The 12,354-nt window shown below is 40.4% G+C and overlaps 1 protein-coding gene across 3 annotated transcripts in view; it reads right to left on the bottom strand.

Annotated features, from left to right (window-relative positions):
• The window catches only part of baiap2b (BAR/IMD domain containing adaptor protein 2b), a 117,718-nt gene that overhangs the window by 36,725 nt on the left and 68,639 nt on the right, over window positions 1-12,354 (bottom strand). For all 3 annotated transcript variants that reach the window (XM_060940246.1, XM_060940245.1, XM_060940247.1), the window contains 2 exons: window positions 11,743-11,814; window positions 4,707-4,847 (listed from right to left, as the gene is read on the bottom strand). In XM_060940246.1, the coding sequence (XP_060796229.1) occupies window positions 4,707-4,847; window positions 11,743-11,814 (213 nt within the window). The remainder of the gene's footprint in view (window positions 1-4,706; window positions 4,848-11,742; window positions 11,815-12,354) is intronic.

A 12,354-nucleotide genomic window follows, 5' to 3' on the forward strand; every position in this document is an offset into this window, starting at 1 on the left:
GGACACTAGTCTGTCGCGCTGGTATTTACGTCATTACTGTCGCACAATTAAAATGTGCCGGATCAGTCGGCTGGTGGGTTTTCAAAATAATTGAAAACTGAGCGTATTTCCCACATTATCCCATTCTCATTATCTCTAGCCGCTTTATCCTTCTACAGGGTCGCAGGCAAGCTGGAGCCTATCCCAGCTGACTACGGGCGAAAGGCGGGGTACACCCTGGACAAGTCGCCAGGTCATCACAGGGCTGACACATAGACACAGACAACCATTCACACTCACATTCACACCTACGCTCAATTTAGAGTCACCAGTTAACCTAACCTGCATGTCTTTGGACTGAGGGGGAAACCGGAGCACCCGGAGGAAACCCACGCGGACACGGGGAGAACATGCAAACTCCGCACAGAAAGGCCCTCGCCAGCCCCAGGGCTCGAACCCAGGACCTTCTTGCTGTGAGGCAACAGCGCTAACCACTACACCACCGTGCCGCCTTTCCCACATTAATCAATACAAAATATCTGAAACATCTTTCATTTTTTTTAAATCAAGGCTGAATACTTTCTTCTTTGCTGCTTCCTTTTATTAAATCAAATTTGAGACTTTTAATTTAATTTCTTTCAGCCTGACCACAATGCATGATGGGATATATTGCTTTGGTTAATGACCATTGGTTGTACATTACTTTTCGTGATGCATTGTGGGATACTTTGAGTGCACTATATAGGGTGTAAATAATCCTCACTAAGGTTTCGGACAGCACTACAAAATGGCATCCTCACTATATACACTATATAGACAGACAAAAGGAAATACCAGGCAAGTATCAAGAAAGAAAGAAAAAAGAAGTGATAGAAAATCCCTTTTAAGAATCTTAGATAATCCAAAATTTTACCTAGGTTGGAAATTATGAACTAGGTTAAAAATTTTAACCCAGGTGAAAAAAAATCACCTAGGTTGAAATTTTTTGACTTGTAATATGTACGAGGGTAAGTCAAAAAGTTCTAAGCCAAATGAAAAAAAATCTTTATTTATGAAAATAACAATGCTATTTCTCTACATATCCTCCATTTAAGTCTAAACACTTCTGCAAGCGATGTTTCCATCGGAGAATTCCTTCTTTGTATTCCTTTTTTGAATTCTTTTGAAATTATAACATCTGTCTTAGAACTTTTTGACTTACCCTCGTATGTGTGTGACTATACACCCATTCTCTCTTCCTCTTTCACTCTACTACTAAGGATACAAAAAAGCTCTGATTTTAATTCCTACAACCCGATTCCAAAAAAGTTGGGACAAAGTACAAATTGTAAATAAAAACGGAATGCAATAATTTACAAATCTCAAAAACTGATATTGTATTCACAATAGAACATAGACAACATATCAAATGTCGAAAGTGAGACATTTTGAAATTTCATGCCAAATATTGGCTCATTTGAAATTTAATGACAGCAACACATCTCAAAAAAGTTGGGACAGGGGCAATAAGAGGCTGGAAAAGTTAAAGGTACAAAAAAGGAACAGCTGGAGGACCAAATTGCAACTCATTAGGTCAACTGGCAATAGGTCATTAACATGACTGGGTATAAAAAGAGCATCTTGGAGTGGCAGCGGCTCTCAGAAGTAAAGATGGGAAGAGGATCACCAATCCCCCTAATTCTGCACCGACAAATAGTGGAGCAATATCAGAAAGGAGTTCGACAGTGTAAAATTGCAAAGAGTTTGAACATATCATCAAAAGATTCAGAGAATCTGGAAGAATCTCTGTGCGTAAGGGTCAAGGCCAGAAAACCATACTGGGCGCCCGTGGTCTTCGGGCCCCTAGACGGCACTGCATCACATACAGGCATGCTTCTGTATTGGAAATCACAAAATGGGCTCAGGAATATTTCCAGAGAACATTATCTGTGAACACAATTCACCGTGCCATCCGCCGTTGCCAGCTAAAACTCTATAGTTCAAAGAAGAAGCCGTATCTAAACATGATCCAGAAGCGCAGACGTCTTCTCTGGGCCAAGGCTCATTTAAAATGGACTGTGGCAAAGTGGAAAACTGTTCTGTGGTCAGATGAATCAAAATTTGAAGTTCTTTATGGAAATCAGGGACGCCGTGTCATTCGGACTAAAGAGGAGAAGGATGACCCAAGTTATCATCAGCGCTCAGTTCAGAAGCCTGCATCTCTGATGGTATGGGGTTGCATTAGTGCGTGTGGCATGGGCAGCTTACACATCTGGAAAGACACCATCAATGCTGAAAGGTATATCCAGGTTCTAGAGCAACATATGCTCCCATCCAGACAACGTCTCTTTCAGGGAAGACCTTGCATTTTCCAACATGACAATGCCAAACCACATACTGCATCAATTACAGCATCATGGCTGCGTAGAAGAAGGGTCCGGGTACTGAACTGGCCAGCCTGCAGTCCAGATCTTTCACCCATAGAAAACATTTGGCGCATCATAAAACGGAAGATACGACAAAAAAGACCTAAGACAGTTGAGCAACTAGAATCCTACATTAGACAAGAATGGGTTAACATTCCTATCCCTAAACTTGAGCAACTTGTCTCCTCAGTCCCCAGACGTTTACAGACTGTTGTAAAGAGAAAAGGGGATGTCTCACAGTGGTAAACATGGCCTTGTCCCAACTTTTTTGAGATGTGTTGTTGTCATGAAATTTAAAATCACCTAATTTTTCTCTTTAAATGATACATTTTCTCAGTTTAAACATTTGATATGTCATCTATGTTCTATTCTGAATAAAATATGGAATTTTGAAACTTCCACATCATTGCATTCCGTTTTTATTTACAATTTGTACTTTGTCCCCACTTTTTTGGAATCGGGGTTGTACATGTAAACCTGAGGGCTACTTGGCAAGCACCATTAAACCATCTCCTCCTTTCACCTCCAATCTTTTATAATATGACACCTGTAGAGTCTTTCAACAAGCCTGAACAGCCCACGCCATTTACACATCACACTCAGACATTTAAAAGCAGTTCGCCTCCACGCGATCATTAGTAGCCCACCTACTGTTAGGGCAGAACAGACCCCAGGTAATTGTAACCCACTGTGCAACTCTGGTGAGAGGCGTTCATGCCAAACCAACTGTAGTTAGAAAAAAAACCCCATAACCTACACAAGCAGAGTGCGTGCTTGTCTTCAGTAAAATAGCAAGGGGAGTGGGCTGGAATATATACAGCATTTATACAACAGGTACATCTGGTCCACTAATTTGACTGGACAAGAGGTGTTCCAAGAGTGTGGGTATGTAATAGAACGGTACTCTTGCTTGTGCGTAATACTGTCAAAGGTCACTATAATGGTGTTTCTGAGAAAACAGCCACAAATAAGTGTTGCCAGGCAAAGCAAACCTCGCCCGGCAGCACTTATTTTATACCTATATATTGATAATGGTCATATTTCTCAATCATCAGCTGTCAGGTTATAGTTCTATGAAAATCCATGACCTTGAGCTTGACATTTCAAAGTCATTCAAGATCAAAAGTCATGGCGGCAAATGAAAGCCCATATGGCACTTCCTATAAGTTGATAATGGTAAATATCTGTCTACCATCAATCGTTTTCAAGTTACAGCTTTCTGAAAATCCGTGACCTTGAGTTTGACCTTTCAGGGTCACTCAAGGTTAAAGATCATAGTGCCTAATGAAAGGCCATATGGGAGTTCATATATGCTCATAATAGTAGACATTTGTCTATCGGCAACCGTTTTTGAGTTAGAATGGAAAATATGTTACTTTGACCGAAAGGTTGACCTTTCCGGTGACCTTCACCTTGACCCGATTACCTCCAAAATTTAAGCAGGTAATCTACGGACCATTGCCCACCTACCCTGAAAATTTGAAGTCAATTGGTGCAACAGTCTAGACACTAGATTGTTAACAGACACACAAACAAACAAACCGCACTGATTACAATACCTCGCCCCACTTACTCCATCACGGGCGAGGTAATGATAAGGAAAAAAAAAAATCAGGTTTTGACCAAATTACTTTGTCAAACTTAGAAATCACACTAGTAATGTGTTTTTGTGTGTGTGATTTCTTCACACAGAAAATACTAGGCTTTGATCAGTTTTTTGGATAGCTACACACCATAGCAAAACAGACATACGTTTAATCGAGTCACTTTGTAGAAAAGTGCTCACACCACTCTAGAGACATTTTTACCTTTTTTAACCCACCGAAAAAAGATATTAACGTCAAGAAATGTAGTCAACAGATACGACTTAATTAATCATGGATTATTTCCCCATCGATATTCGCATGAACAGTTACCAGTCGATCGATGAAGAGATGAAGACGAGGCTCGTCTAAATGCCATGAATGAGTTCAGGTGATGAGACAGAGATTGATGTGGATGATGCTGGTAATCGAAGTGATAACTCGTTTTCCATTGTAAATTTGTAGTAATGTGTTTCTATCCTGAAGTAGATTCGGTAGGTGGGGGGTCTTTCAAGTTGTGCCAACATAGTCAAGATACCAAGTTCAACTGAGAAATCTATCAAATATATTACGGACATATGCTATAAACTTGCCTTAAGAGAATAAACGCATCTATGCATTAAATACAAATCCAGCTGAGAGGCCTGTACAGGCCAATGCGCTCAAACGTCGCCCATTCAGCTTTTTTGGAAAAGCCCTGGAAAGCTGGATTGACTATTGGAGTGGGTGGCATCCTTACCTGCATCTCATTATCTCTGTACTTGGATGCGGTCTTGCTGCCTTGCTGACTTTTCCGCCGCAGTTTCTTCAGCTCGGCCTGGCACTTCTCCAGACTTTCTCCTTTGCTCCGATGCTCCATCTGGTACTTCTTCAAAGCGGCCTGGGGGGGGACAGCAGACAAAATGCTTTTAAAAACTCTTTGGGACTTTTTAAAAAAGGTTACGGTCCTAAAAAAACATTTTGTGTATCCATAATAAAAAGTAACTGCTACTTCTCTGACCCCTCTCAACCTGTTCACATGCTTTTTCAACCACTTGGCTTATTGCCAACTCGGTGCTACGTGCTTCGTCAGCTATCCGCTCATGTACGACTCGATTTTGTGGCATAACTGTTAAATACACTGCAAAAAATACAAATCTTAGGAAGTTTATTTGTCTATTTTCAAGTCAAAACATCTAGCCACCCTTATTATAAGACATAATTGCCCAACAAGCAAAACCTCATTTAGCTAGAAAGGCTAGTTTTTAGACAGTCCGTCTTGAAAATCTTGTATAGACAAAATGTCTTGAAAAAGTCTTATTTGGAGCACCTTTGAAAATAAAACAAGGTTTTTTTTTTTAAAACAAGTAAGTGCATTTTGGACATTTGTCAAATGCGGTTCATCTTGTTTCAAGAAAAAAAAAACAAAAGTATGCTTGTTTTGGGAATAAATGAACTTTACGATTGAGATCCTTCTCGATGCTGTACACTCTAGACCAGACAAGTGCCTTCAAAAAGGCTATGAGTGAGTGGAGGACAAGTTCAGTGGTTTGTTTTTTTCCCCACCCACTCGTGAGGTTTTTGTTTATGTGTATGAGGGGTTTACAAGATCAGGCACCAAACAAACAAACAAAACAAACAGTCAGTGCCCCCAAAATGCGTTGTTGCTTTGGTGTTGTGTAAGCACTGTAAGTCAAAATGCGTAGACGTTTGGTCACCTTGCATATCTTTAGTTTACTGCGACTGTTTACTCAGTCATTCAGAGTGAGGTCCTTCTAGACCTGGGCATTTTACGGCCCGCGGGCCGCATCCGACCCTTTGGTTCATTCTGACCGGCCCGCGTAAGGTTAATTAGAAATTACAAAATAAACGTATTTTCTAATTTTACCTCGTGCATGGACAATGTGCATTGCTTTTATTTTGAACAAAAACGTAATGCGCGCGACATGAACATGACATGAAATCCCACGAAACCTAATCCCACGATAACTACTTCCGTAATTTGTCCAGACCAACCACAAATGTGTACGTCGTCCTTCAAACGGTCCAGCCAATCACATAGTGTGACGTCACCAGCAGGCGCCGGAGCCCGAGCCGATCTGTAGATCTGATACCTACACCGAATTGACGTTGTTGCGAGCAGGTCACATGAGGTGATTAGACTACAAATGTGGGCATCATTATTATAATATGATGTATCTTGCTTGATATTTGGAGTAGAAAGACAATATTGTGATGTCTTTATTGTGTTTTGGGGTGAATGTGACTGAAAAAAAAAAAGGTACAAACGTTCACATTTTGTTAACCATTGTTTTCGGAAATTTGATTGAATAAATGACATTTTTTGTAAGGCAACGTCGTTTTTTCCATACTCTTACCAGTCTTAGCAGCTTGTAAAAACAATGTTATTTACTGCTTTATATCAAGAAATACAATTAACATTATGCAGAATTTAGTTCAGCCTTTTGGTCCGGCCCTCCACAAAATTTTCTGTTTCTCATGTGGCCCCATGGAAAAAATAATTGCCCACCCCTGGTCTAGATGCTGTACAGACTCTAGACCAGACAAGTGCCTTCAAAAAGTTTATGAGTAAGTGGAGGGCGTTTTAGTGAGGTCTTTTTGGAATGCTGTGAGTTAAGTTCAGTGGTTGTTTTTTTTTTTTTGTGCCTGATCTTGTAAACCCCTTGTACACATGAATAGTCAGTGCCCCCAAAATGCACTGTTGCTTTGGCGTTGTGTAAGCACTGTAAGTCAAAATGCGTAGACTTTTTTTTATTATTATTATTTTTTTGGTGCCTGAGGTCCTGGGGAAGTGGAATCTTAAGAGATGTTTTAATGTTTGAATGTTGAAATGGGAAAAAAAATAAACTTGTTGCAATGCTACACGTGTCGTCAACTTGATTCAAGATAGTCTCTGGTCTCATATCTAGAGTATTTTACTAATTACAGCTCACAAAAGGAGAATCTTTTAAGCTAGCAATGCTTAGTTGTAGAATTTAACAATCCTAATATTAGTATATTTATCTTAAATTCAGTTTTTACTGCTAAGACTTTGTCATGAATTTAAGTGAAATACCCTTAAAATGAAATAAATAAAAATGACTTGAATGGCTAAATGTAAGAAGTACGATCTTGTTATAAGAACTATTTTGAGTTAATCAGATCTCGCATGATAAGTTCCCCAATCTTATTTTGGAATTATTTAATCTAAAAACAGGTTAGATTTTTCATCTTACTTTAAGAAATCTTACCAAGTCCAATTTGACTAGTTCCATTGGCAGATTTTTTTCACCTGATTCAAGCAAATATGCTTTGTTTTAATCTTTTATTTCTTATTTTTGAAAGGCCATTTTTTGCAGTGTATAGTTGTAGCTACTTTGACAAAATATCTCCAATTTCACATTACAATTTAGAACCTATAGGCTCGGATATCGCCAAATTGTTGTGGATTGTTTTTCAAAACGTAGCACAGTGTTATATTTATGGCATCGAAAATAGCAACTCGCTACTTAGTGCGGAAGCTTCGGGGAAGGTTGAGCTGCTCTCTTTGTCTCGTCCAATACTCAAAACAAGAGAAAAAGAGCTGTTTCAACGTCACCGTGACTATAAAGCCTCTGCCTCACAAAGCTTAATGGATCTTTTTTGAGAGTTTTGAACCTAATGTTCAGAACCTGAAAGTGTGGTGATGGTTTTAAGGGGTTTATGGGAAGTTTACTTGCTCATCTTCCCCACTGTCCTCTTTCTGTCATCCTAAACGTTCATGATTCAGACAGTGTTTGCATTTTAGATGTGGCTATTTGTCAGAAGACCGGAGGTCAAAATTGTGCTGCAGTAAGTCATTAAGACTTCAGCAAAGGTGCCTCAGTCACACTGTTACATTAATTTGGACTCTACGGTACCTAAGAGATTATCACACAAAATATAAGGGGTTTATGAGAAAGAGACGGAAATATAAATCTCGCAGACTTCAAATTCACAATATCACCTTCTTGTTTTTTCATTAGCCGCAAAACAGGAAGTCATACTTCTGCCTCCACTGCTGAATGAGAGGAGTTACACAAACGTGAATGAGAATGTTTATGCACTGCTTAATAATCTCTCAGAGTGTTTATTATGAGAATTTCTTTTCTGTATTGTACAGAAATTGGACTTTAATTTCAGACTGTGGATATCTGATTAAACACTTATAATTTTAGCTCTTAAATCCAGGAGAATAAACGGAAAACTAATACCGAGCCATGGAGAAGAGACTCTTTAAATACCAACAGAAACCTTGAAGGTACAGGGGTCTGTCTGTATAGATGTGCTTATGCTCAAGAGGGCTGTTCCACAAAACACACATTTATAACATTCCAGACAGCACATTGCACATTATAAATCACTTCAGCCTTATAAATCAATATAGAGAGCATAAAGTTTGTGTTGAATAACGGATATCAAGTAGCTCCTGGTGAATTCAGAAGCAAGTGACTAACTCGTTAAATCCAACCCACTGGGATATCAGGATTACAAGCAAGCGGTTAAAAAAAAAAAAGTGTGAAAAGTACAGTTGTGGTCAGAAGTTTACATACAGTGACAGGAATGTCATAGCAATATTTGGGTTTTCAGTAATTTCTTTGAACTGTTCTTTTTCTGTGGCAGAATGATTGTATAGCATACATCTTTAATAAAAAAAAACAAACTAGAATTTGGTGCACAAGTTTTAATTTTCTTTGCGTTTTCTGAAATCAACACAGGGTCAAAATTACACACACAGGATCAAAAATCTACATACGCTCATTTAGATTATTAATTCAGAGGTGCTGAAACTTCCAAAACGTCTCTTATCTTGCCAAGGCCAAAGTCTTGTAATTTCCTGTTGGTGATCATGATTAACTACAGCTGGTAGCTTCTCTGTGCCTTCATAAAAAGGGTTTGTTTACAGCACTCATTGGATTGACCAACACACAGTAAAATGGGAAAGTCCAAGGAGCTCAGTGCAGATCTGAGAAAGAGGATTGAAGATATACACAACTCCAGAATGTCTCTTGGAGCCATTTCTAAACAACTGCAAATTCCAAGATCAGTTCAAACAATTGTATGTAAGTTATTGTGAGGTGTAGTCACTTTACCAAGCCACTTTGCTTCAAGAAAACCCAAACTGTCACCCTCAGCTGAAAGGAAATTGGTTTGGATGGTCAGGAACAACCTGGAAACCACCGTGGCACAGCCCTGCCATGGACTGGAAGCTGATGGATCACTGTCTACAGTTCAGATCACCATGGACTAAGAGGCTGCTATCCAAGAAATAACCCTCTGCTCCAAAATCGACACCTTCAAGCTTAAAGTTTGAAGCTGACCACACGGACAAAGAAAAAGCCTTCTGGAGGAAAGCTGTATGGTCAGATGAGACAAAGATTGAGTTGTTTGGCCACAATGACCACCATGTACAGAGGGACACTGTACCAGCTGGTGGTGGTGGTAGGATCATCATGCTGTGGGGCTGTTTTGCCGCCAGTGGAGCTGGTTCATTGCACAAAGTGGATGGAATAATGAAGAAGGAGGACTACCTCAGAATTCTTCGGCATAAACCATCAGAAACTTGAACACGACTTGGGAGTTACAACAGGACAATGAACACAAACACGCATCAGAGCTGGTTGTGGAGGATAAAGCAGGCCAACATTAAAGGAACAGTCCACCGTATTTCCATAATGAAATATGTTCTTCTCTGAATTAAGACGAGCTGATCCGTACCTCTCTGAGCTTTGCGCGACCTCCCAGTCAGTCAGACGCGCTGTCACTCCTGTTAGCAATGTAGCTAGGCTCAGCATGGCCAATGGTATTTTTTGGGGCTGTAGTTAGATGTGACCAAACTCTTCCACGTTTTTCCTGTTTACATAGGTTTATATGACCAGTGACATGACAAAGTTCAGTTACATAAATTGAAACGTGGTGATTTTCTATGCTATGGAAAGTCCGCACTATAATGACAGGCGTACTAACACCTTCTGTGTGCTTCGACAGCGCATTGATACCTTCACAGGCCCATGGTAAAACTGCACTTCCAGGAGGGGCTGACGTCTGCCTCCCGAGCCGGCCGAGAGCGCTCCTCGTCGGGCACGGCCAGGTGGGTGAATGCCCTGGTCCATCCGCCCTGTCTAAAAAGAATGGTACAACTCGAGCCCCATGGTAAAACTGGGACTTTGTCATTTTTTCAGCCTAAGGCCCATGGTAAAACTAGGACTTTGTCATTTTTCCGCATGAGGCCCATGGTAAAACCACACTTCCAGGAGGGGCTGCCGTCTGCCTCCCAAGCCGGCCGAGAGCGCTCCTCGTCGGGCACGGCCAGGCGGGCGAATGCCCTGGTCCATCCGCCCTGTCTAAAAAAAAATGGTACAACTCCGAGTGAAGGTATCAATGCGCTGTCGAAGCGCGCAGAAGGTGTTAGTATGCCTGTCATTATAGCGCAGACTTTCCATAGCATAGAAAATTGCCACGTTTCAATTTGTGTAACTGAACTTTGTCACGTCACTGGTCATATAAACCTATGTAAACAGGAAAAACGTGGAAGAGTTTGGTCGCATCTAACTACAGCCCCAAAAAATACCATTGGCCATGCTGAGCCTAGCTACATTGCTAACAGGAGTGACAGCACGTCTGACTGACTGGGAGGTCGCGCAAAGCTCGGAGAGGTACGGATCAGCTCGTCTCAATTCAGATAAGAACATATTTCATTATGGAAATACGGTGGACTGTTCCTTTAAGCTTACAACAAGTCCTGACTTTAACCCTATTGAAAATATATGGACCGTGCTTATAAGTCGAGTCCATGCCAAGAAAAAAAAAAATTTTAATTGAACGCTACCAATTCTACCATGAAGAGGCATGAAATATCCAACCAGAATTCTGCCAGAAGCTTGTACATAGTAAACAGAAATGTTTGGTCAAGGTGAATCTTGCAAAGAGACATTTTACCCAAATATTAGGTGTGTTGTACCCTCCGTTGGTTCTGAAATCAACGGAGGGTCACAATTTTTGACCCTGTATGTATAATTGTGACCCTCCGTTGATTTCAGAAAACCCAAAGGAAATTAAAACTTGTGCACCAAATTCTAGTGTTGTTTTAAATTAAAGCTGTATGCTGTACATTCTGCCACAGAAAAAGAACAGTTCAAAGAAATTACTGAAAGCCCAAATATTGCCATGACATTCAGATCCAAGATGACATTCATGCCACTGTATGTAAACTTCTGACCACAACAGTATGTTTTGCGGTTAAAAGTGAGTTAAATAACTAAAGTGTGATAAAGTGCATCTGTGTATGTAGTGAACTGTTAAATCTTTCTACAACTTCGGAATTAGTTTCAACAAATTTAAAATGAACAAAAGACAGGAGGCTGAACTGGAGATAGTGGAGCTGAAGATGTTTTGAGATGACAAAGTTGGACCGGATTAGAAATGAGGATATTAGAGGGACAGGACGTATAGGACGGCTTGGAGACAAAATGAAAGAGGTGAGATTGAGATGGTTTGGACACGCACAGAAAGAGATCCAGGGTATATTGGGAAAAGAATGCTGGAGATGGAGTTGCCAGGTAGAAGGAAAAGAAGAAGAGCAAAGATGAGATTTATGGATGTGGTGAAGGAGGACATGAGGACGATTTGTGCTACAGAAAAAGATACGGAGGACAGATGGAGATGGAGGGACATTATCCGCTGCGGCGACCCCTAACGGGAACAGCCCAAAGAAGAAGAAGAAGTTGTTTAAAATGAACATTAGTTCAAAAGTATCTCTGTGTGGATTTGTTACTTACATTTAGGTAGCGCGCATCCAGCTCAACCTTCTTCTCCAGTTCAGTGAGGAGCTCATTGTGGAAGGATTTCAGCTAAGAGATAAAAGCATACATATATGAGGTATTCATATTCATTCTCATTCTCTCTCTCTCTCTCTCTCTAATATTTAACTCATGAGCTATTACCATGGCGTGGTGTCCGTTGTCCACAATTCAGTGAAATCATATCTCCTCTGTCAGTTCTCCACGGATTTCCATTCCAATTGTTTTGTTCGCAAGAACTCATCACTCCGCACAAAACTTCGTCGTTGTTTTGCCAATTTTTTTTGCTAATGAGTTAGTAATTAGGTCAAATTAACGAATTTTCCAGGCCTCTCACTAGAATTGTATCTCCTCTCTCACTTATCATCTGATTCTGGTTCTGATTGATGTTTTGGGTAGATCTTCCCTTGGGGAACAAAATTTGGTGCTTTGTTGATCTTCCTGTTGTAAACAATTAGTCGTAGAAGTTGGTCCTCTCTCACATTGTCACATTTCAGTTCTGTTTGATGTTTTGGTCGTCATGGTTGTTTTGATGGCAGGCCAGATGAGCTACTACGTCCTTGACGTTCTGGTTTGCTCCAAAATTTCCAT

This window comes from Neoarius graeffei, chromosome 14 (assembly GCF_027579695.1).
Source record: "Neoarius graeffei isolate fNeoGra1 chromosome 14, fNeoGra1.pri, whole genome shotgun sequence".
NCBI classification, from domain to species: Eukaryota; Metazoa; Chordata; class Actinopteri; order Siluriformes; family Ariidae; genus Neoarius; species Neoarius graeffei.